Raw genomic sequence first — 27,234 nt, forward strand, 5'->3', positions numbered from 1 at the left:
ATAACAGGCACATAACATTCAGTGTGCGAAATAGCCACTGGTCCGCTAGCCCGTGGCTAGTATAAATCCAGTCGGGCCAGTAAATCTCCATTATATAGTTACTGGCCCGACTGCCTGGTGAATTTTCATGGGGTCATTTGTAAATATATCACTCTCTCCTACTTGTTACGTTGTAATACACTTTTAAATCATGCAAGATTATGGCCTGTTCATCACATTAGCAGCTTAACCCGTGTCTACATTCAAAAGTGAATTATTTTGTGGGCTAGTCACTTTCAGGCATAGCTAGCCCGACAGGCTAGCAAAATTTGGAAACTATTTCGCACTCTGGTTGTTATAGTACCAGACGCCCTCTTGTACAAGAGAGTATAGCTAAGAGTATCGCTAAGATACATATATAGCGTTCATGTATGACTATATCAATTGATGTATTGGAATTTGGTTCATCGCAGTGAAACGTGATTGCAAGGGTAACAGAACTGATTTCACACCTTTAATCAAATAACAGTGTAAGGAAACAATGTAAGCACATTATCTAAAAAACTGGTGTCTTCGTATATATGCTGGTTGTTCTTGTACTCAACGCTCCGCTCATGACCCTGTAAGGAGTACGATGTGATGGCATGAATTATGTTTCTAATTTTAGAACCAAAACAAGCTCCCAGAATTCCCATGGCAAAATGGCATGTTTCGATGTTGTTTAGGGAAAGCGAGAGCCCGTGACGTACCAATTTGACAACTACAGTGCTTTCTGGTGTGCTTATAAGGATTTATGTTGGTATTTTCTAAAGGTATGAACTTCTGTATAATTTTGAAGGTGTCAGTTTTCTGCACTAAGGCGTACCTGTTTCATATTATTAAACATTGACATCATAGCGACGTTGTCCAGCTTTTCGTTTCCTTATAGATTGGATTAAAAATATTTCTCTTGGGTTAGATTGGCAGAAAGCATATTGTTATTATCCACTTAATGTCGCTCTTTTAAAACCACAACAGCTAACATCAAAAGCAGACTGAGAGTAATCAACGTTAGCCATTGACAACTTTGTAAACATGGAGCTGATTATCAGCTGATTTTTAGCCATTTCAGTTTTGTCCGACAAATGGTCGTTTCAAGGAAACGGCGGAGGAACCGATCGAATGATGTTATTACAGTCAGCGGATATGTACAAGGGTACTATGTAATTCCCGTAATTCTCTCAATATCTGAGATATTTCCGTGGAACAAAAGGAGAGAAAATATGCAAATTAAGATTGTCATGTAAATACCGAACAAACCCCAGCACTAATATATTCTGATGAAGTTTTGTTTTTGTTTTCTGGCCAAATGTAACATTCATAGATGCTAAATGAGTGTCCCTCAAATTGTTCAAGGAAATACGGAAGTCTGTGAAAATGATGAAAACTTTTCATTCTATGTCATCATAAAGCTAACTAGAATTGACTAAACATTGATTGTCTGTGGTTGTCAATAAGTTCAATCATATTTACTGAAATAATGTGCATTGTAATACACCACACAATCACAGATATATTTAGGCATTCTGACAGACCACTTTTTTTTTTTGTTTTGGGCCCCAAGTGCCCATGCTTTAGCATTGGAAGGGTGACTTTTATTTCACTGACAGCATGACAAGTAATGATGATGAGAAAATATGTCGCTACTTAGCTCTGCATTATTGCAGTACATGCAATGTTAAAATACCACTGATACCATTTAAAATCCTCCTCAAATTCCTCACATGAAAACTTACAAGGAATGCACAAAATTCTGGTCGCAACATATATTGCATGAAGATACGAGAGAGACCAACCATTTGAATCTTTTGATATTCGAGGATTGGATTTCTAACAAAACAACATGTTTTGCCCTCGGTTTTGCCCCCAAATAAAAATTGTTACGGGACATGCTTGTTGTCTTTGGATTGAAAGGAAACTTAAAAGTAATTAATCTGCTCATCCTTGTCATACACAGTAAGAAATGTCCCTGTGAGTCCATTATAAACATAGTTTTCTGTTATCAATATTTATGCTTACTTGATTTTCAATCTGGGAATTCCTTAAATAATAAATAAATGGTTCCATTTGGAAGCCCTCATCTTATGTACCTTCTGTCAGAAAATAGCTTATCCTTTTTCATAAGCAAGATAGGTTTAGGACAGCTTCAACAATAATTCATTTGGCAGTGATAATATTTGTCATAAGTAGATAAGATGTGTCTTAGTTAAGGCAGCAGGAGTGAATAGTCACCAGACCATTCAAATGGTGGGACCTAACCAAGACTGATTTGCAACACTTAATCACTTCATACTGTTACCATAGTTACACATTCTGTTTTAGCTCATTTGGATATGCTGAAACTCACATCTGTCAATGTTATCACAGTTACCAAAGGACATGTTGCATAAGACACTGTTATCTAACATGTACTAAGATTTAAGCTATAGATGAGGGTAATATAAGCAGTAGTTATGTCATTTATGCACAAGTTATGTCATTTGTTGCCTATAACTACGCATTATGTTAAGAAAACCATGCCACCATTCGTATGATCAAGTGCAGATACAGTTTTAAAATATACAAGCTTAGCGCCATGAATATAGATCACATAGTTATCTCATATCCTATCACGTTACACCTATCACCAGTCAAAATAATATTCCTTTTAAATACTAACAGTATTTTACTTTTGGCAATTTATGAATTGTCTATGGAGCAAAAGAAAACAATCTAAAAACATTTTCTTGCACATTTACATTTTTCGCCAATAAAAATATTAAAATTTTATTTCTTGAGCAGGGAAAATTATTATTATTATTTTTCTTATTCTTGAAAAAATATTACCGGCGGATCCATAAAACAAGAAATAAAATTGGTCTGGCCTTATCATGATTATCAACTAAATAAACAGCAGCAACTTAAGTTTCTGAAACTGACTGTATATGAAGATTAGTCAGCTGCTCCCTGAGCATGCTGAGTATTGTGTTCAAGGTTTGATTGATATGGTGAAAAGAGCAGAGCAGCCAGTAAAACAGCTTTGATCATGTTGATGTTGTCACAGACAGCTGCTGTGTTGACAACTTCCTGCTTGAAAGTGTTGAGGTATCCTTCCTTGCAGTTTCCTGCTAGTTGGTGCAGATAGTGACTTTCATTTCACGGAAGCTTATGCATTTTACTGTATTGGCAAAATACAGTGTAAATGGTTGAGGATTTCTTTGCCCCATTGGGATTCTAGGTAGAATTGGCCCTTAGCAACCTATGCCAGAAGTGACTTTGTTGCATGGATAGTGAGACTTGGTACTTGGTTAATTATGTGTCATTTCATCCCAATCCAACTGTGTGGGATTCTAGGTAGAAGTGGTCCCTAGAAACCTATGCTATAGTATAAGTGACTTGAAGTATGGATAGTGAGACTTGGTACTTGGTTAATTATGTGTCATTTCATCCCAATCCAGCTGTGTGAGATTCTAGGTAGAAGTGGTCCCTAGAAACCTATGCTATAGTATAAGTGACTTGATAGTATGGATAGTGAGACTTGGTACTTGGTTAATTATGTGTCATTTCATCCCAATCCAACTGTGTGGGATTCTAGGTAGAAGTGGTCCCTAGAAACCTATGCTATAGTATAAGTGACTTGAAGTATGGATAGTGAGACTTGGTACTTGGTTAATTATGTGTCATTTCATCCCAATCCAACTGTGTGTGATTCTAGGTAGAAGTGGTCCCTAGAAACCTATGCTAGAAGTGACTTCATAGTATGGATAGTGAGACTTGGTACTTGGTTAATTATGTGTCATTTCATCCCAATCCAACTGTGTGGGATTCTAGGTAGAAGTGGTCCCTAGAAACCTATGCTAGAAGTGACTTCGTGGTATGGATAGTGAGACTTGGTACTTGGTTAATTATGTGTCATTTCATCCCAATCCAACTGTAGGGGATTCTAGGTAGAAGTGGTCCCTAGAAACCTATGCTATAGTATAAGTGACTTCATAGTATGGATAGTGAGACTTGGTACTTGGTTAATTATGTGTATTTCATCCCAATCCAACTGTGTGGGATTCTAGGTAGAAGTGGTCCCTACCAACCCATGCTAGAAGTGACTTCATAGTATGGATAGTGAGACTTGGTACTTGGTTAATTATGTGTCATTTCATCCCAATCCAGCTGTGTGGGATTCTGGGTAGAAGTGGTCCCTAGCAACCTATGCTAGAAGTGACTTCATTGTCTTGCTAGTGAATACGTGGGTTGTTACATGGATAATAGTTGGTGTGGTCTAGACTCTTATATAAACAGGCGATTATCATGTTGCTTGTCTGTCAAAAGACTATGGAACCTGAATTTTGGAGCTGGAATATTGCTGAGTGCGGCGTAAAACTAAACTCACTCACTCACTCTGAAAAGAGGTTGCACCGACTGGCTTTTGTAACATTTAAAAAAAATATTTTTAAAATGCAGCATTGGACAATTTAAATAAATTTGACCATATTCATGTTTTAGCTTACTTTGATTGAATTGGTCCACTTCTTTACAAAGGTAGACACCTGTAGGATTCCAGGCAGATAAGGCATGTAATGTCAGCATATGCATATTGTCCTGTGTGCAGAACACAGGTCACATATCAGGTGATGTCACGCAACGTTGGTAGTGGAAAGTAGTTGGATGGCTTTCTACAGATTTGATCCTGGACCACAGTGCAGCACATGCAATTCCACCGGGTACCCATTCACTGCTGAGTGAGGCATATCTCAAACAAAGTGACATGCTTAAAGAGACACCACATACACTGTATCAGTACATAGTGTCTTCTGAAGTATGTGACATGTTTTAAATATGCCTCTGTTAACTCAGCAGTGAATGGGTACCCGGTAGAATTACATGTGCTTCACTGTGGTGTAGTGGTGGTCCGATTAATTGAAATAATCGAAGATTGGTCGCAATGACAAAACGACCAAGCAATCGATCATGTTTTCTCATAATCGAACCCAATCAATTTTGGAACACTTGTTTGCAATAACAATATTTTTCACAAGGTTGGTTTTGTCTGTTAGATTTCATTAGCACTACAAGCTCTTCCAATTCATGATTGAATTTATTTTAAAGACTCCATGAAATTCATGTTCCTAACATTCTAGTCATCCTTTAAAGATGTGAAATTTGCAAATGCATTTTGTGCAATTTGCTAAGAAAACGAAAGAACTACATGTTTTTTTCTTTATCTTTTGTGCATTAACAAACATAACCAGGAAAATTTGATAAATGACGCTAACCAATTATTTTCGATGATTGATCGGTTGTAATGAACCAATTATCAATTATGAGATTTAAACCAATTCCCAACACTACTGTGGTGAAGGACTAAATCAGATAGTAATATGACTACCCTGCTGACAAGGGTAATGATAACATAGCGTTATGAGCATCATGTAATATCAATCTATTTTTTTTATCATGCTTTCAACCACTTTTGATATGATTATATACAGATAACAGTCAGACATCTGAAGGTGGTGTTGAACAACTTTCAGTTATTGAGTGAGATCCTACATCTTTAAGCTATTGTCTTTTCAGAGCTGTGATTCGTCGATGGCAGAAGATCACGTGATCAGCTACTATGGTTTCCAACATCTGCCAGATGACCTCCTACTCAAGATCTTCTCCAACCTGCCCGTGGCGGACCTAGCTAGGGCTTCATACACATGTCACCACTGGTTCCAAGTCTCGCTAGATGACCTGTTATGGAAGGGATTATTTTACCATCATTGGCACATAGCTCCATCTGTTCCCATGGCGCCAGGGAAACACTCTTGGAGGCAGGAGTTCAAGCGTCTGTATTACTACACCCCAGTGTTGGAGAGTGAAAACATAGGAAAGCATAAAGACCAAGTGCTACACGTTAGCTTCTCGCATAATGGCCAGCTGTTTGCAACATGCTCTAAAGACGGAACTGTCAAGGTATCATCGATGATTGTTGTTTTCTGTTTTCTAGTTTAGGGGCTTTGTAGATTAGTAGCGTTGTAAACCTGATACACTATCTTAAGAAATAAATTGTCCGGTGTGCCTCTGTTCAAAACGAGCTTAGTGCTAAAACTATAAGAAGACTGCAAAACCAGTGCACTTATTGTTTTGAAATGTTTGTGGAGGTTGATAAACAGAAAGTAAACTGATGAAAAACATGTCTGGACATAATATTGATCTGTAATGTTGTCAGTTTATTCCTCTCAGTTTTGTTTGTTTGTTGTTTAACACCACAATTATCCAATATATATGGTGTCAGACAATCCAGTGATCAACAGCATGAGCATCAGTCAGTGCAATCGGGATACAATGACTTGTCAACCAAAATCCCGTTAGTCGCCTTTTACAATATCTCTCTCTTCAATGAGCATCATTTCATTGAGTTTGACAATGATGCCACATTGTATTGAATCCTGTCACTAAACATGTTAAAAGATTGAGAAGGTGCTGTTGAGTAAGTGAGTGAGCTCTCTCAATATTTGAGTATGGGCAGGGACACCATGAATTCAATCATATTAAAGCAGGACTCACCAGTAAATAGTTCACATATAATACCCCTGTGACTTTCTACCTGACCAGTCACCATTTGACCAGTGGCCGACAGAACAACCCCTCTTAAAGTGAAAATTAGAGTAAACTGAACAACCGTTTCTGTTGAAGGTATGGACGTCCAGTTACCCAGCATCGCTCAAGTATGAACATGACATGAAGGAATTCACGTGGAAGTACACACAGTTCTCCAACTTTAATGAATCCGACACTCTCCTCCTGGTTTCTGGTGTACACTTTGGTAACATGAGCACATCGGGAGAAATAGCTGTCTTCAGCTTGACACGTAAGACTCTGCTGTCAATAATCAGTTGCCATGGTGATAAACTTTGTTCCCAATTAACTTTGGTGAATATATTTGTTGTAATCTAGAAACTTATAAAATACGAAACTCATAGGACGTCTACCAGGTAGTTTGTATTGTCTCAAAACTTTGGGAAATATGCAAACAAGATAATTTTTTAAAAGAGCTTCTGTAAAAATTAATACATTTGTCTCCTATTTCTGATGTATTTACAATGTTTAGATACAAAATTTACCTTCATTGCTGAATAAATCTTAGTAATATTCTCATGAAAATATCAGTAAATTTGTGAAACTATATATTGTTGTTTTTGAACAAAATATGATTTTGCAGTGATATCAGAATCAAGCCAAAATGTTGAGTGCATACCCACTCTATTTTTGTATTGCTTTTTCAGAAAACTTTGAACTACAGTGTCGTGTAATAAACAAGCCATATGACGTATTTGGGACGTGGTACGATGACACACACTTGTTGTCGGGAAACCTGCACTGGACACGACAACTGAACTCATGTTCAGCGCTGTGGCTCAACAAGGTTAGGCATTTAACAGTAGTCATTATTTAATTAGATATGTATTTGAACGGAAAGTTGACTTGAGGCTTTTTTTGGTGGGTAATAATAATAATAATAATAATCGCTAAACTCCATGCAGGGCTCGATTTAGTACTTTGTTACTTGCACTGGTGCAACCCAATATTACAAAGTGCAATCTAGCTATTAGCTGAACTTGCACCTGGTGCAACTCAATTTTTGAGTGGGTAAACTCTCAATAAAACATCTAAATAATTCAATACCATATTTCTTACATTGCATATTTCAATAAAAGCAGTGCAACTGGAATTTGGCTGGTGCAACTAGGTTTTTATCTTAGGTTGCACCTGGTGCAAGTAGGTTAACATCTCTTAAATCGAGCCCTGCCATGCCACACATGCGTGCTCTAAGCACACACAGCATAATGGACATTATTACCCAGGATAACCCAAGCTGCCTGTGAAGTACATGAAAGTTAATAGTCAGATGACTTATCCCTCCGAGTACCCATTTTCTGCAGGGTGAACAGAGGTAATTTTGGTAATCAGGGATATACCTAGCATTCAAGCTAACTGCACTTGGCAAGCAAGTTTTAAAATATGTACTTTTTTTTAAAAAGACAGTAAATATTGAAATAGCACAGATGAATAGCAATAAGTTTTACCAACCATCAAACTGTTTGTCTGTGGCACTCTCAATCTCACAGCTTAGAATATTTCAACTATAATTTCCTTATTACAGAGCTATTTTAACATTGCATTTTAATATGATCCATTAAGGATGTTCTTCCTGTACGAAACACATTACCTCAATAAAACCATCGTGATAGATGTAATGGCAGCTGTAGAGATTCACATTGGTCACTAGATGTCAAAGTAAAGGGGACTTTCTGTTATGATTTAGAACGTCCAAGCCTGGTGACGTGTGATAGCCTTCACTTGATTTCCAATAACTGATGGATTATATATCAAACTGGGGTTTTCTTTAGTCCTGGACACTTTTTGTTAATATTAGTCAAAATGTGTTCAACAAAGCAGGGCTCCAGATCATTTTTCAACATCAGGAGTAGGAAAACCTTAACGTACTCCTTATTTGTTCAATATTGAGTACTGGAAAACCTTAAGTGTACATTTTGAGTACTGAATGGAAGCTAATGGACTATCAGTAATCTTGTGTTTCGTTTCATATATGCACCACAACATTGCTACTCTTGTGTAAACAGGTCAATGAACAATAAAACAATACTTTTTCAGATAAATACGTCTGTAAATGATTCTAAGACCGTACACCATTGCTGTGGTGCGTATCTGCTACGTTTTCTAAATTATTTCCTACCGTATCGTGCATATTTTTTATCCGTACATACGCCGATATGGCCCTTATCTGGAGCCCTGAACAAAGTATTGTTATAACAGACTAAAATTAGCAGTGTCCATGCACAATGTGTTTGTTTATAGAAAGGAATGCTTTTGTCCCATAACATCAAGCAAATCCTTGTGGGTTAAGCTGTTTGACTGGCATGTGTCTTTATATCACAGGCCTCCCAGTCCATTGAATCAGAACGTGAATCGGTTGTGATGAGATTGTTTCGCTTCCTGAACACAAACGCAAGTTCCATTAGGACAATCATGATATCCAAAAATCTGACGGACACCAAAGTGGACAACATGGCATTTAACGCTGGGAAACCAGACCAGGAGTCTGTGCGCAGTAAGTCGGACATATACGGGGAAAGCCAAAGTGTGAAAGTTGTCGAAAACTCTGTACATTCTGTGACATCACAAACAGGAAGCAGACAAGACATCGGAAATCAGATAAATGGGCGAATAATCTACAGGCCCGAGTACTGGGAAGCGGCGGAGGTGATGAACCACTCCATGGAGTGTTCGCTGCGGCCAGGTGGAGATCGAGGCAGCCCTTCCCTGTGCCTGCTGCGACAGTGACGACAACGACGACATGCAACCTCAGCCAAACAACCTGTGTAACGGTTTCTCCGATAACTGTTGTCTTCCAACCAACAATACCTCGGAAAAGCACAATACCATTAAACAGAAAGTGAGTGAACAGTGTGATAAGCTCCTTATATTCACCATGGGGTCCCTGACGTACACTCCGCACCAGATCGGCATCAAGAGGATTGATTCGTTGAAAGGAGACAGGACGGTTGGTCAGACACAGTGTGGGGATGGTGGGGTGCGCTTTCTCTTGCCGGATGTTGATGAAAACAACCACGGTATTGATCGGCCGTATGACAATGTGGATGAAATATTCGACATGGATGGACATATAATCGGCATGAGTCTGTCTCCTGATCACAGGTGAGTGGAAAGACAGTCAGTGAGTGAGTGAGTGAGTTGGGTTTTATGCCGCTTTTAGCAACATTACAGCAATATCATGGCAGGGGATACCAGAAATGGGCTTCACACATTGTACATGTGGGTTGGGGAATCAAATCCAGGTCTTCAGCATGACATGCTGTGAGGACTACCCCACTGTCTCCCAGTAGAGAGACACTTTTTAAACATATGTATTATCTTTTATGTTTAAGCTTCATCTTTCAGAATATCTTGTGCTTTCCATAAGAGAGACATTGTAAGCTCCAGAGTTATCTAATATCCTCATCTTAATAATATTTTATCCAGGGATTGGGATAGAGAACTTTGACAATGGGCGATTTTCAGGATTATTAGCCATTTTCTGAATTTAGAATGGGCCACTGCCCTTGTATATATATCAATAGTAAACTTCAAAAATTTTAACGGGCCAGTTTTTATTCTAATGTGCAAAATGGCCCATGGCCCCTGCCTTTCCCAGTCCCTGCTTTATCATCATCATCATCATCATCATCATCATCATCATCATCATCATCATCATCATCATCATCATCATCATCTGTAAGAAATGTTGACTATGGTTTTGCTAAAATATTAATAAGTGTCCATAGCAGACATCAGGACAAGATTTGTTGAACATCGAACAAAATCTGCAACCCATTCAGATGTTTTGTTTGTTTGTTGTTTATCGCTGCACTCAGCAATATTGTAACTATATGGCGGTAGTCTGTAAATAATACAGTCTGGACCAGACAATCCAGTGATTTACAGCATGAACATCGATCTAAGCAATTGGGATATGATGACTTGTGTCAACCAAGACAGCTTTCAGATGAGTGATACTATTTTTGATGATGGTGATGATGATGATGAGAAGTTAATAAAATTACATTCTCAGCTCCCTGGGATGTATTCATGGCACTATGACTATGATGTTAACCAAACCCCTGTGTTGTAGATACCTGTATGTAAACAGTCGACCGTGGCCTCGGGCTACGAGATCTGTAACCCACTACAACCACCCCCGATAGCCCAGGAGATCGACGTCCACGTCATTGACCTGTGTAAGATGAAGGAAGTAGGCACCATGTTGAGGTCTCACAAAGCCTTCACCCCCAACGACGAATGTTTCTTCATCTTTCTCGATGTCTGTGAGGAGTATGTTGCCAGGTGGGTGTCATCATTTCAGGTGGTTCTCTATGAAGTGTACTGTGTATTACCATTGATTACTGTAGATAAGCCTAGGTGCTAAAATCAGTATCAAACTGGTAGTTCCGTAGTTAATTAGGAGATAAACATCATGTGTTGACCAATTTCCGGGTGTTATTGAGTATTTGAAGCTAACGGAATTCATTTGAAGCAGCCGGAGGTTTCAAATGAAATATTCCCGTGCTTCAAATACTCAATAACACCCGGAAATTGGCCAACACATGATGTTTATCAACATTGTAAACACAAAAGTAAACCAAAAGGTCCACACACGTTTTTGTGTCTGCGCTCATTGACATCGAGTACGTGTACAGCAGTGAAGTGTCATCAGCCGTTTGGCTGTCTCCCATGGTAGCATCTGGAACTGCTCATTTGTGACGTCATTCGGACTTTACGTCACAATATGATTTGAATGACGTCATCTCAGCTGACGACGTAACAATACAATGGTGTGAGCGATGTTTGTATGTATTAATACGCAGCGAATTTCCGGGAATCGAATACCATTTGATCATGTTTATCAACCAATCAGATTAAAGAACACAGTGACTTTTGGTTTACAATGCCTCTTGAAAACTGATTTTCTCTCTGTGATCAATATTAATGCTGAAATGATTCAAAGATGTCCTGTAATATCAAACTCTTGTAATAAATGATGTATGGTGGTGTATGGTCCTGTGCATAGAGCTCAGGTCACTAATCAGTTGAAGTTTAGCAACATTTGAGAGTCCTTGGATGGGTGACCGTGTTTGGCAGCTTGACTCCTGAGACTCTCTAGGACTTCAGTCCTGCCCCACAATGAAGCACATGTGATACATGTGGTGTCACCTTAGCGAAGTGAGTTTGTTCACCCAGCAGAAAATGGGTACCCGGTGGGATGTCATGTGACTGTTAACCTTCTAGCACCTCACAGGCAGCTTGGGTTATCAGGGGTAATGATAATCAGATTGTAGCGCTTTGAGAGTGCTTCTCCATGGTGCGGAATTAAATGCATTACAAATGCCCTTATTATATGTGATTTATCAGAGACTTCCAAACTCATGGGGGTCATCGTGACCTGTTTTAAAGAAAGTCATAACTCATTGTGAAAATATTCACCTGACATATGATACACAGAATTGTGTACTATATGTTCCATGTAGGTCATGTTTTGTGATATATGCCTAACATACTCACCTTTTCACTTGTTTATTACAAAGGAAAATATCTATCCATATTGAAGGGTGAACTACTATAGTCAGTTTGGCTCAAAAGCGGACCGATGAATTGCAATCTAACTCGAAAACTGATAAACATATAATACTCAATGAAACGCTGATCATATTATAAACATCAGACCAACTCTGTGAGTTTTTGCAGAATTTATATCCTGAAAATAAAAAAGATGTTTAACAAACTATCATTAAATTTTGACACAGTTCACTATTTGTTACGTGGGAGGAATGCAAAGAGAGGAACAGCCAGGTGTACGCGGAGCATGTGCACATGTGCCAACAAACCTATTGATTCATTTACCTGTGCTGTGCCGTATCCATCCTTTCTGTTCCTTTATCTGCACTCCTCCCTCGTACCATATAGTGAACTGTGTAAATATTTTAATGATAGTTATCATGTTATATTCAGAAAAATCAAGCCAGTTTGATCCCTTGTAATTTGAAATCTTTAAAAATGTTTTCAGTGGAGCTGAGGACAAACATGGGTACATCTGGGACCGCCACTACGGTATCTGTCTCCATCGATTTCCTCACAGCGACGTTGTCAACTGTGTTGCTTTCAACCCTGTTGATTCAGAAGTACTTATCACTGTCAGTGACGACAACACCATCAAGATATGGAGGTCGAAAAATCAGGAAAAACAGATCAAATCTTCAAAGTCCTGATATCAAACTGATTTTATTTACCTCTGTTGTTATGAAGTTAGACCATGGAGATAATTTATACAACCCATATGTCTTGACTATCTCCCCGTTCTGGTGTTTTAATGAGTCGGTGTCGGAGGACTTTAGTGTACTCTCCATTAGTTGACATAACTGCTATTTATATCAATTCAGACTGATTCGTAATTACAGACACGGTTCTATGTTTGCCGTGACTTGTTGGTCCAGTTTTGTCTTGCTACGCAGAGGAATGTATTAGCCATGTTTGCAAAGATGGGCTGTAACACTACATTCATGCTTGCTTGTTTAACTTAAATGGTAACAGTCTAGGACTGCGTCACTCTGATATCCCTTTCATAATATTCTGACGTGCCATGATATAACAGATATATTCTTCACATCAACGTTAAAACCAAGTTAATCGACCACCATCTCTGGTGACTTCATATTTCACTGTTGAACAGTGTCAGCCAAGTTTGTCTCCTAAATGATACATTGTTTTCTGGTGACAAAGGTGTCTGATATCGATAATTAGGTAGCCGGTATGATTTGAACATGGTGACAACTTTGACTTTGAGTGTCGTCAACCTGACTTACTATTTTTAAGTTTAAGAGATTTTCTACATGTTACGAGATAAAAAAAGATCAGTTGAAGATTATAATAATCCCTCACTACCCAACCTAATATTTGAGAACAATAACATTGATGTTCAGGGCCTCAGTAGGTAGAAAATAGGATCTGCGTGTACAATCAGTGCCACACACTATCAACCACTTTAGTTCCAATGTATCACATGTAGCACAATGTACTGAAACACAATTTATTTGCCAATACGCAGCCCCAGTAGACAAGATGCTTTCTGAACAGCTCTTGATACTGAAGAGATATCATGTAATACGTTTTGAAGTCATTCATCCTGTTGCTATTTTAAGAGCCTTTCTGCATAAGTTAAGATGTGGTTCAGCTGACATGCTGTGAGGCAACTGGATTACTGTTAAAGCCCACCAAACCAAACCCTGCCCCTCAGGCCAGTGTTCGGGTTAACGCAAAAACCTGCATGTTTCACGCAAAATAAGTCTACATTTCATGCACGATATTTTCTACCTGCGTCTTCTGCACGCAGAGCATTTTGTGTTTTGGGAACAAGTAACTGAAAAACGTAATTTTCCCAAGGTAACAACAAAATAAAATAAAGTTTCTCTCAGCTGAATTTGACTTGTGAATGATGACAACATGCTCTAAAATGCAAGGAAGACGTCTAAATTTCAGACCTATACAGGGGACCTGCAGTGCATGCACACACAAGATTCTTGAGGCTGTGAGTTTTAGGAACGCAGAGCTTTTTTTCCTACCGGGAACACTGTCAGACATGTTTCATTTCCTGGTTTTAGATTTTCATTTGAGAAATTCTACTTGGCAGATGTTTTCAGGGATTAAAATAGTGCTTAATTTGGGTGTTATGGCACAGTAAATATTGAGATGGCTTGGATGAAATATTTTCAACATGCCCTGGTGGCACGAGTAAAATTATTAAAATAATACTCACCATGATTCATTTATTGGAAAGTTCAATAAATTTGACCAACTAAAATAACCAAATAATATCCAGGACAAATAAAGCTGACCTATTCTTGCAGGCATGGTAGTGTTAAGGATATCCAGCTCTCAAGTTCACAGGTTGACATGTTTACTGATTTATTAAACAATAAATTGAAATGACATTTGTTGTGATGTTTTAAGTTTATTTGGATCATCAAAAGGTACAGACACACTTGCTTTCACAAAGGCACGCCAAAATTAGCTCCGGAAGCCCAAAGGCACCCTCCAAAAAAATTGCATTTTTTCTGATTTCCAATTTGTTTTCTTTCTTGAAAAAGTAGTCTGAATATGCTGACAGGTGACCAGTGATTAAATTTGCTCCGCTGCTCTTGCAGTTAACCCACGAGTTTAATATATTTGCTTTTGGCAGAATAAAGAAAGAATTGAGGAAGGATAACAATATATGGATGAACAACTTGTTCACTACTTCCTTTCCGCTCCAACTTCTAAATGCTTCTCAAAGAGCTTACTCATCATCTTCATGGAGGTGGTTCTGGTGGAATTGGGTTTAACATCGTGCTTGAGAATATTTCGCTCATATGACGACGTGCATGTGTGTGGATGTGTATGTGCGGCTGCTTGTACTAGCCCAGACTAAAGCTGGTTTTATAGTGCTAGCCCACTGAGATACCATGCCGCAGTGAAGCATGAATACCCCACTCAGACACAGTATACTGACTCCAAGCCGACCAGTCCTTGTTGTACCCATTAATGCCGAGAGCCAGACAGGGACCAACAAGTACCATATTTTAACGTCTTTTGGTATGACGCGGTCAGGGATCGAACCCGCGACCTTCCGCTCTCCGGCGGAAGCTGTAACCACTACACCACGGAGGCGGTCTCATCTTCATGGAGATGTGGCAGTCTCACTGATAACGGTGTTAGAACCTACACCAAAATGTTGCTCTCACTGTAATAAAGAAGTTGTTCATCCATAGACTGCTTTCCTTCCTTACTGCTCCAACTTCTAAATGCCTTTCAAAGAAGAAAGTAATCGTTTTCAGAATATTATTCAGGGGCAGATGCAGCTATTTGAGAAAAGGGGGTGCACACTTCATTTTCACCCGTTTTCATTGGTCATTTAATAAACTTTCAGGACAGAGTACATGTCACTGTGTGACCATCTACAGGATGTATATGATGCATAGGCTATCAGCACAGTGGCACATTGTATGACAATGTTATACATACTGAATTAATTCATAGACATAAACGGGGCGATGGAGTAGCATAGTAGTTAAAACGTTCACTCATCACGCCAAAGGTCACGCCGAAGACCCGGGTTCGAATCCCCACATGGGTACAATGTGTGAAGCCCATTTCTGGTGTCACCCGCCGTGATGTTGCTGGAATATTGCTAAAAGCGGCGTAAAACCAAACTCAGTCAGTCAGTCAGTCATCACGCCAAAGACCTGGGTTCGCTTCCCCACATGGCCACAATGTGTGAAGTCCATTTCTGGTGTCCCCCTTGTGATATTGCTGGAATATTGCTAAAAGTAGTGTAAAACTAAAATCACTCACTCATAGACATAACCTGGGTATGGTATATTTAGAGTTTCAACAGAAACCATTTGGTGTACAGCCTCAATGTGCAATATATATGTAATATCCCAAGGTGTGGGTAAAGGATGTATGGTCACTTGTATCTGTGTGCATGCATGCATGATAGTGGTGTCATTATTATTTAGTCTGTTGCTGTTTACAAATGCTTGTGCTGAGTTGTTATTCTCACAGACACAAAAAACCCGTCAAGATCCGGGTTAGAATGGCCCTTCAGTAACCCATGCTGGTTATAACAGGCGACTAACGGGATCGGGTGGTCAGGCTCGCTGACTGGGTTGACACATGTCACTGTATCCTAATTGTGTAGGTCGATGCTCATGCTGTTGATCCCTGGATTGTCTAGTCCAGACTCAATTATTTACAGACCGCCGCCATATAGCTGGAATATGGCTGAGTGCGGCGTAAAACTAAACTCACTCACTCACTCACTCACTCACTGACACAAATAGGTGTGATCATGGTCTTTTGGCTTTGGAAGCATATTATTCAACACTAATCTTTTCCTTGGCCTGTCTTCTTAGGGGATCTTTGGTACCAAAATTTAGGTCAGCCTGTCAAAAAGGTTTAATTGCAATTTCAAATATTGTTTGTTATTTCCTCAAAATGTGAAGAATGGTTTGGCGTTTTAAATAGGTTTTATTAAGAATATATGATTTATTGATGTTGATAGTGTCAGTAAATGAGTTATTTTTGTATCTTTTCATTTCATTTCTGGTCACCGGAATACTAAATACGCTGGTTTTCAAATTTTGAAAGAGGCTGGGCCTATAGAGACTAAGAATGCACCGGTGTTAAACTGAGCATATGTAACCAAGACAAAGACAGATCTTTTGTTTCACATTTGAAGAAATCACACCTGGCTGACAATCATTGCCGACTAAAACGTTTGGGGTTGAAGATTCGTTTATTTTCACTCACATCAGAGATGTACAGCATTTGAAATGGAAAAATGATCTAAGGTGTAACTTTCAATTTGATCCCGATCATTATTGCAGCATCAGGCTACACTTGTCGAGGGTTTGTTGTTTGTTGTTAAATCAGTAAAGCATATCATATCCTGAGACTATTACCATGGTTTAGTTACCAATAAATTCAACTGATTTCTTTTACCTTGTCTTTGAATATAGATTGAAAATATACACATGTGCATATCTCTTAGCTCGTGAAGCAGTCTGGAGGGTATGTCACTCAACCGTGGATGTGTCTCCCAGTCATTGATATCAGTCGTCATGCTGAAGACCAGGGCCTAGATTTTCGAAGCTCTCTTAGCGCTAAGATAGTCGTAAGTTAATGTTAATGTATTCCACTTACGACTATCTTAGCGCTAAGAGAGCTTCGAAAATCTAGGCCCTGGGTTTGAATCCCCATACGGGTACAATGTGTGAAGCCCATTTCTGGTGTCCCCCGCTGTGATATTGCTGGAATATTGCTAAAAGCGGCGTAGAACCATACTCACTCACTCACTCACTGATATCAGTCACAGTATAAAGTATAATGCTTGGTATCAAAATGGTTTACCATTGGTTAGGTATGAGCTGAGATCCCTACTTCATCTTTTCCTGTTGTTTGAACATTTGTATATGTAGTTCTTTAAAGGGAAACGTCGGCATGTTGGGGATTATTGTGATTTGGCTCATACTGTTGTATTATTCTACGAGATTACTTCCCCTGGTAACAAAGCCTCTCTGAAACAAAACTTTACCAGTTTGTAAACACAATGGTTTTGCCTCTTCATCTTCTGATGCATGGTATGGCTGTTTTATATTATCCCCCATGATGTCCTTGACATTCAAGTCTTGGGAACCAGAATGGCTTTGATGCAAAATATCTGGTTTATCACAACTTCAACTCTCACTGTTCTTCAGAAACAGCTGGTCTCAGGCAGTTGGTTAAAGGGCACAATGTGTGAAGCCCATTTCTGGTGTCCCCTGCCGTGATGTTGCTGGAATATTGCTAAAAGCGGCGTAAAACCAAACTCAGTCAGTCAGTTGGTTAAAGTATGAATGAACTCATACAGAAAGAACTGTTTACCACTGCAAACTCAATTTCAAATATTCTTGAAAAAGCACCAAAAACCCTTTTATGCAGATATTACTAAAGTTATGTTCATGGATTCGGTCCATGTGAGGTTTTGCAAGCTGAAAGGGCTTTTACCCAAAACCAAAGTTCAAGGGACTTTCACAATCATCATCAATGCTAGAGACATAACTGTTCACAAGAGTTCTACTGACAATGACATTTGTTTTTTGGGGTGAATATATGATTCTGTGCATTTAGATGGGTATTACATTGAGACTGGCCAGTCAGATTGTTAGTTTCTTGAACAGATATATATATGTCCTCACTTGTTTCACTATAAAGTTACAATTCACGACTCACTCTTTGGCAACTGTTAATATTTCTCTTGTCCTCTTGGTATCTGATCAGGGTCAATTATTGAACTGTTGAAAATGTCTGGAACATATTAATTTAGAACAGCTTTGTTTTAATTGCTTACCAGTTTATTCTGTCTCTAACCAACAATACTGTGAACAAATATTGGATTATGGTATAAACCTACTGTGTTTTAATGTTAGTGATTTCAAACATAGATGTCATACCTAAGTGAGGTTCAGTGGAATGGTCTGTTGTAGACCACTTGAAATGCTAGTTTCAAAGATTCAAAGATGCAAATATATGGTATAATATTATCTATTCTCCTTTTAGTGGAGTATGATATTATTTTACCTGTCAGGTACAGTGTGAATGATTAGCCTTTTAGCCACACCCTCTGACCTCGAACCTGGTCAAACAGTTTAAAATATTATATTGAGGGGTGGAAATAACCCATTGCCCGACGTCCGAGTCCAGTGTTTTTTTCTGTCGGGCAAGCAAATTTGTACATCACACTGTACCGGTGTCCAGTTGACTTTCCAATGTTAATGATGTTGTTTATTTAAAATATCAACAAGAAAACGGATGGTATAGTAGAAAAATTATCAGGGCAAGTGACTTTACATGTGCCACTGTACCGGAGTACACTAGCAATTTTAAAGTTATTTCCACCCCTGATATTGAGCACACTTGTCTGAGGCCTAGAGGACATTTCCTTCCAGACTTCCACTTGCAGATACGTTTGTGGAATAGTTAAAATATATTATACTTTCTAACCCTGTTATATGCCAGGAATGCTAACCATGTTGAATATGGCGGTATGATGTTGATTTCATAGACTGAAGGACATTATCAATTCTCCATGGTATTATATATCCATACTATTATGATGGACCTATCACCACATGGCATTGTTTCCGAAATGATGTCACCACCTTGCATTTCTCTAACTGTAGCATTTCTAGAATTCCAATTCTCATGAATTCAATTTGTCTGGACTCAAAACAAAACTATAGAATCAGATGGGTCTAAACTTAGAATCAGGACAATGTGATTCCCCTAATATAGTTCTGGCACTACTCCTTGGCGACACCAAGTGTTGAAATGACAGAACAAATAGACAGTGTAGTATGTTTTAGTTCTGTTTGAGTAATGCTGATCCTATGCTCCCGCGTTTTGTTCACATTAAGGAATCTTCAGCTTGTGTAGCTATGTGGCCAAGTGTAATGTTATTTTGTGTTTCAGTTGGAATTTCCGATTATCGACATAATTAGTGCCTTCAGCGTGATAACTTGATAAAAGAGAAAAATGAACATAGTGGAGTTTGGCTGATGTAAACATTAATACATCTGATACAACAGTAATTTCGTTTAAGACAATTGTTGATTTGATATGAAACAACACAAGGCTGAGGTTCTATTTATCTTCCCAAATCATTCTTCCCACTATGTCATGTAAACAGTGATAACATAACCACCTAACCAGCTTCAGTGGCAGAGAGATTAGTGATGTCATATAGCTGTGATGTCATGGAAACCGTTGATGTCACAATGGCTTGCAAAGCATTGTGATGCAAAATCATTGTTGGATGTCGCCAAGCAATATCAGTGTTGGTAGATATGATAAATATCAGGCTTCAGGTCACCTCAAGCAGAGTATAAGTAAACAGTCTCAGTAAACATTCAAGAAAACCATTTATATTGAAAAAAGGTTTACGTTTAACATACTCTCCACTCAAAAGGTTAAAGAAACCTGATTTAGTGTAGAATAATCTATACATGAAGATATGTCATCAGGCACAATTTCGTGCACAATTGGTCATTGTTTTGAAACTTTTTTTTTTGCAGTGTTTTCTTCTTAACCTCCCTCTACCTTGTCATGAGGTATTTTTTCAAAAATAGTCCCAAAGTCAAGTAATTAATTTTAGCCAATCCTTTAATTGTATTCCCATGTGGAAGGCCAAGCTTGACTTTGTTACATCGCTGGGCGCTGATTATGTTGAGTTTCATATTATTAAGGAAAGAAAATTTGTGACTCTTGGTGTGAATGATTGACCCTGACTTGGGCCAGTGATTGACCCTGACTTGGGCCAGTGATTGACCCTGTTTTGGGCCTATGATTGACCTGTTTTGGGCCAGTGATTGACCCTGACTTGGGCCAATGATTGGCCCTGACTTGGGCCAGTGATTACCCTGACATTGATTAATGATTGACCCAACTTGGGCCAATGATTGACCTGAATTGGGCCAATGATACAGGCTATGTAGTCAGTACTATCAACAATTGATTGACATATTCTGTGATATTGTTTCCATGCTTGCCATCTGTCTAGTTGCAGCATTGTTTTAAGCATGTATTTATTTGTGATTATTCCTCATTCTCACAGGAGGGCTGCTAAAATAAATATGTCAGATAAAATGTATTTTGTTATTTGTAATCAGTGTTTGAAATTGTTGGTGACCTATACAGATGGTCTGGAATTGGTTCATGGTGCATCTAGCTGTGGCTTTCACAGGCATTCAAACTGACATGTTAATCGTGTTGTTCCCCATATTGTCCATGACCTGAACTCAATGAGTAAATATGAGAGTTTCCTGTGGATATGGAGTATGATAAAAAGTGATATCATTGTGAAATAAATACAACCAGTACAAACACCTTGTTAAATGGGTAGGACTGTCCGGCTTTGCACCGCAATACGCTTTTCAACCATACATATTACAATGTTAAAAAATATCTGAGAACCATTATACTGGGTATATTTTATTTTATTTTTATACCATTAAAAAATAGTAGGGGATATTGGATTTACAAGATTGATAAAATGCAAATGATGAAGCCAAGGAGGAAACAGATGATGAAGAGAAATTAAGGGAAAATGTGATCATTTATTCCATTCCTTTCGACATGTTTCATCTGTATGTATGTATGTATGTATGTCTGTATGTATGTATGTATGTATGTATGTATGTATGTATGTGTCACACATTGTGTGTATGTGTATGTATGTGTGTGTGTGTGTGCAACCGCCTATGTATGTATGTATGTATGTATGTATGTATGTATGTATGTATGTATGACTTTTTCTCATATGCATTGGCAAGTGGTATGCTCGCAAAATGGATTTGTTTTTAAAGGAAAATATTTTAGGGCCTTTCAAACTTTCAAACAAATTAACTTTCCATATATCGCCATATTGAAATACGGATACCTGAATGACAATAAATTGCAATACAATTTATTTGCCAATACACAGCCTAAGATGGGATTGTAAAACGGATTCTTCTGCATATGATTGGTTTGTATACGTTGTTGATAGGGATTAGATCCTGAAAATCTGAATATTTATCTAGGCATAAATAAAATTCTTGATGAAATTTAAATAGCCATTCCGAGTGACGTCCCATCAATTGTGCATCACTTGTGATGAATGTTAATTCGTTTTAGATTCAGTTGTTTTGCTCCACATTCTGCTAGAAATGACATCATATGACGTTACTGCATTCCGGAATGATTGAGTTTAGTTTTCGGCCGCACTCAGCAATATTCCAGCTATATGGCGGAGGTCTGTAAATAATCGAGTCTGGACCAGACAATCCAGTGATCAGCAGCATGAGCATCGATCTAGCCAATTGGGATACGATGACATGTGTCAACCCAGTCAGCGAGCTTTACCACCCGATCCCGTCAGTCGCCTCTTATCTATTCTGAAAGTAGTTCCGGTGTTAAGTGATATTTCACGCGATATGTGTCAGTCATATTTGCAGTATCACAACTCAAAGTACATAATGAAGGAAGTATTTCTACAGACACGTAAGAGTAGTTTGGGTTTAACGTCGCTTGTATACGTATTTCGGATATGTCTTGATATGGGAGACAATCCCAGAATGATGCAGTTTCTCATACATATATCACTTTTGAAAAACCCATGAGAATGAGTCCCAGATAGCATTCGGACGTTGGCCCAACGTTGGCAATGTTGGCAAAACCATTGCCAACGTTGGGCCAACGTCTGAATGCTATCTGGGGTATAGTGCTTACTAAACTAGAAACAAAATGTGGGCGCGTATACAGCCATGGGTTCCTGGCATGCAACAAGGGAAGCAACTCCGTAAAATCAATAGCGGCGCCTAAGACAACAGGGCAGCATGTGGTTTCACATTGTATAGGATTTATGTTTGTTTGTTTGTTGTTTAACGCCGCACTCAGCAATATTCCAGCTATATGGCGGCGGTCTGTAAATAATCGAGTCTGGTCCAGACAATCCAGTGATCAACAGCATCGATCTACGCAACTGGGATACGATGACATGTGTTATGTGAGCCTGATCACCCGATCCCGTTAGTTGCCTCTTACGACAAGCATGGGTTACTGAAGACCAGTTTAACCCGGATCTTCACGGGTACCACAGTATAAGAAACAAGTAGTGACTGCCTGCTGATAATATTCATATCTTGTTCGTTATCTCCCGTGACGTCACAATCTGGTCAGGTATCGATACAGGAAAACCCACGCCGCCCCTGTGGTTTGTTTCCCCTCCAGTGTTATATTGTACAATAGACAACGACCAGGACGTTAAGAGTATAACAAGTTTTACAAACATTTAAACGTACTTAACCGCACCTAACATCACTAAACGCAACCGCAACAAAACCATTTTATAAAGGGAGGTTAAGTTTCGTATTCCCTGAATATTCTCTCAAACATCAAAACCGTCAACGATGCCGACAAAGATTCTACTTGAATACTTTGGTGTCCTTCTTCCAGTGATCACAAGGATTGTCAATAGGAGTCTATCAACAGGAATAGTTCCTGTTAATCTCGAAGAGTGGTCAAAAGAAACAGGACTTAGACGTGTCGATCCTCAGTAACTACCGACCTGTGTCTAACCTCACAGGGGCGTGTCACGCTTAGAAACTGCGTTAGAAAGACATATAGGTATATATAGGTATATAGAACCTACCCTAGGGTCATACAACACAGGGGCGTGTCACGCATAGAAACAGCGTTAGGGTGGGTAGGTTCTATACACCTATATGTCTTTCTAACGCTGTTTCTAAGTGAGACACACCCCTGTGTCTAACCTATCATTCCTTTCTAAAGTGCTTGAAAAGGCTGTGAATTGTAGACTCTCCTTACATCTTGACAGATTTGGCTTACTGGATACGAATCCGTCTGCATATAGGCCAGAACACAGTACTGAAACAGCGCTGCTTCGCATTATGAATGATTTGTTGACATCTGTGGATGGTGGGTGTGTTGGTATTGTTAGATCTCTCGGCGGCATTTGATACCATCGATCATGAACAACTATCAGCAACACTGAAGGGAGCCAATAGGTATTGAAGGAACTGTACTGAAATGGTATATGTCATACCTTTCTGGTCGAGTCCAGTCAGTTTGTATCGGTAACTCAAATTCTGAAACTGCCATCTTAAAGTATGGTGTTCCTCAAGGATCTGTCCTTGGGCCCATCCTATTCACACTGTATACTTTTGATCTGGGCAAATCTCTTTCAACCTCAAGTGTAAATCATCATATGTACGCAGATGATACACAGTTACTTAAAGTTTTCTACCTCCAAAATGCATGTCACTCAGTGACTGAACTGGAAGTGTGCACTGATAGCAGCAAGTCCTGGATGACTATGCACAAGCTGAAACTAAATGACAGCAACACGGAGGCTCTTCTTGCAGGAACTCTGCCTGAACGGTTGACTGCTGGTGTGAAGATTGTTCGAGTAGGAGACTCTGATATTACAGTTTCGGAATGTGACTAGAATCTTGGTGTGGTTTTCGACAACAATCTATCAATGGATGATCACATATCTAAAATCTGTCACTCTTGCTATTTTCAAGGAATATCGGTTACATTAGAGATCTTCTCTCTACTGATATGGCACATATGGTAGCAAGAACACTTGTATTGACAAGACTTGATTATGCAAATAGCTTGTTGGGAAATCTAACCCAGGAACAGTTTGTGAAACTCCAACGGGTCCAAAAGACGAGAAAGTGTGCACATATAACACCAGTGCTAACTTCCCTACACTGGCTTCCAGTCCAAGCTCGAGTCCAATACAAGATTCTCACCCTGACATATCAGTGTGTCAATCAATCTGCTCCTGCCTATCTGAGACTTGATTGAGAAATATGAACCTTCTCGGACACTAAGATCTGCTGATCAGTTACTTCTAAAAGTACCCAAAACCTGCCTCAAAAAGTATGGACAGAGATCATTTGCTCACATGGCCCCGACTCTGTGGAACGATCTTCCCTTGGGAATAAAGAAATCCCAATCATTGACAATCTGTAAAAGCTGCACAAAGACATCACTTCCAAAAGGTCTATAAAGATTGATATAACAGTGAAAATATAGCACCTCTACTGCAGTGTATTTTAATTTTGTGTAGCGCCATGAGCAGACACCAAGCGCCTGGAGTTTTGGTGCATAACAAATCTACCGTATTATTATTATTATTTACCGCACAGCAATCTTACACCACATTGTATGTTATTGTGTCATTATATCCCACTATAGAAAGGTTGGGACAAATGGAAGGGGGGTAGTCTGGTGGTTAAAGTATTCGTTCGTCGCGCCGAAGACCCGGGTTCGATTCCCCATATGGATACCATGTGTAAAACCAATTTCTGGTGTCCCCCGCCATGATATTGCTGGAACATTACCAAAAGTGGCGTAAAAACTCACTCACTCACTAAGATATATGTAATCTCGCTTTACGGCACATCTTGCCTGAGAGAGAATGTATCGTCCCATTGCTACCGTATTGTGACCAAACGGAAAATATCTATGTGTAAATATCTATACTGACAAATTGCTTTACCAATGTTAACAAGTCTGATGTTAAATTTTGGCTGTATGTGAATAATCAGTAACATTCACTTACCCTGGTCTATAACTGAATCCAGCTTTTATCTTGCGGATAATCTTCTCCATTATCACACAGCTTGTTCACAGTGATGGCGGCCCGATTTCCTTCTGTTATATGAATGTCCTGTCAATGCTCTTGGTTTTTCGAGATAAATGAAGTAAAAGGAAGTTAAAACTGAAACTGCAGACCAGTTTGTTGCTCAAGGCATACTTTGACATAACGTAATGGAGTTTCCTGCATAATGAACTGCCGGGTAAACAATACCCATGAAACAAATATGTATCCGGTGGTAATACCCATGAGCATCCCGGTTACAATTGATCTTCAGTAACCCATGCTTGTCGTAAGAGGCGACTAACGGGATCAGTAGTCAGGCTCACTGACTTGGTTGACACATGTCATCATATCCCAGTTGTGTAGATTGATGCTCATGCTGTTGATCACTGGATTGTCTGTTCCAGAATCGATTATTTACAGACCGCCGCCATATAGCTGGAATATGGCTGAGTGCTGCGTAAAACTACTAACTCACTATTCGAGGGTAATGTATTTGATACCGATCGTAGTTTTATTTTAAATTTAAAGTTTGCAGTATCATGACAACTATTTTCAGACTTATAAAGTTTACAATATGTTGGTCAAATCCAGTTTTCAAGTGTGTACACAATGTACTTTGTTTCTCAGTTCATATCTAACCTCAACACTGGTTTCGAGGCACAGCAAACCAAGAAACTGAAGCGGAAACCCATTTTGCCTTAGGTATTTATTTTTAAAACTGTCAGCACCATTCTTTTTTCTCGTTGGTTTCAACAATGGTGTTAACGTCAAATATCTGCATTATTTCGTGCTTTCCGGACTCACAAAGCGAATCACTGTCATGTAAATGAAATAACTGTTAAAAGCAGCGTTCAGTCAAATTAACTCTCTCCCTCACTACAGATTATTCTGTACATGTACATAGTTGGACGATAAAAGGTAGATCATGGCACTGCTCGAGTGTTTAGTTTTACGTCGCACTCCTGAAGCAATATTCCAGCTACATGCGGCGGTCTGGAACTAATCGTCTGGACCAGACAATCCAGTGATCAAGAACACAAACATCAATCTATGCAATGGGGATACGACAAACCTAGAAACATACTTTGAGCAAACAAGCATTCAAACCAATGATGAGAGATTTCTAGCACGCCCAAGGGAAGCGACTCACTAAAAGGAATTAGATCAAGTATATAGATACAGCTACTAGAAGACCTCAGTATTTCCTGAGTGAGTATGGTTTTCACGCCGCATTTAGCAATATTCCAGCAATATCACGGCTGGGGATACCGGAAATGGGCCAATAATTTCCTCCTGAGCTAAAAGGATATTTTGAAAAATGCTAAATACGCTAATGAATGCAACAGCGTCGTCATATCATTGGAAAATCTCACAATAACCAATAAGCAGTAAATAATCGAGTCTGGATCAGACAATCCAGTTATCAACATCATGAGCATCGACCTACGCAACTGGGATACGATGACATGTGTCAACCAAGTCAGTGAGCCTGACCACCCGATCCCGTTTATGGCCTCTTACGACAAGGATGGATTGCTGTGGATCAATTCTAACCGGGAACTATAAATGTTAATATCAAGTTTGAAAACAAAGAAAAGTGAAGCTGACAAATTTCCTATTCAAGAATGGATTTGTCTGTAAAACATGACACAAAAACCCGTGCTACAATTGGATGAGAATTAACTTTCTCAAACTAAATGACAACAAAACGGAAGTATTCATTGCTGGGCCAAAGCACTTACAGGAACGTATGACAGAATTCTCAGTCAATATTGGACCTGTGAATGTGCCTGTCTCTTCCCAAGTGAAGAATCTAGGAGTTGTTTTTGACAAGCAGGTCACCCAAATGTGCCAGTCTTCTCACTATCATTTTCATCAGATTGGTAAACTAAGACGATATCTTTCAGATGAAACCGCCAAAACTCTCA

The 27,234-nt window shown here is 39.0% G+C and overlaps 2 protein-coding genes and 1 long non-coding RNA gene across 3 annotated transcripts in view; 2 read left to right on the top strand and 1 right to left on the bottom strand.

Moving 5' to 3' along the window:
* Positions 1-25,344, bottom strand: part of LOC124257797 (TBC1 domain family member 13-like) — a 53,802-nt gene extending 28,458 nt beyond the window's left edge. The window contains exon 1 of the mRNA XM_046691939.1: positions 25,265-25,344. Coding sequence (XP_046547895.1) covers positions 25,265-25,314 — 50 coding nt within the window. The 5' untranslated portion in view covers positions 25,315-25,344. The remainder of the gene's footprint in view (positions 1-25,264) is intronic.
* Positions 682-9,345, top strand: LOC124257799 (F-box/WD repeat-containing protein 5-like). Its single transcript, XM_046691943.1, has 5 exons — positions 682-791; positions 5,569-5,952; positions 6,676-6,850; positions 7,266-7,405; positions 8,941-9,345. The coding sequence occupies exons 2-5, from the start codon at positions 5,584-5,586 to the stop codon at positions 9,343-9,345; spliced, it is 1,089 nt and encodes a 362-aa protein (XP_046547899.1). The 5' UTR covers positions 682-791; positions 5,569-5,583.
* Positions 2,475-27,122, top strand: LOC124257807. The gene is made up of 3 exons (XR_006893373.1): positions 2,475-2,488; positions 14,265-14,276; positions 27,022-27,122. It is a non-coding gene; the product is annotated as an uncharacterized LOC124257807 (long non-coding RNA).
* Positions 27,123-27,234: the final 112 nt, after the last annotated feature.

The sequence above is a fragment of the Haliotis rubra genome, unplaced genomic scaffold, assembly GCF_003918875.1.
Source record: "Haliotis rubra isolate DU_JTF1 unplaced genomic scaffold, ASM391887v1 Scf673, whole genome shotgun sequence".
Classification (NCBI taxonomy): domain Eukaryota; kingdom Metazoa; phylum Mollusca; class Gastropoda; order Lepetellida; family Haliotidae; genus Haliotis; species Haliotis rubra.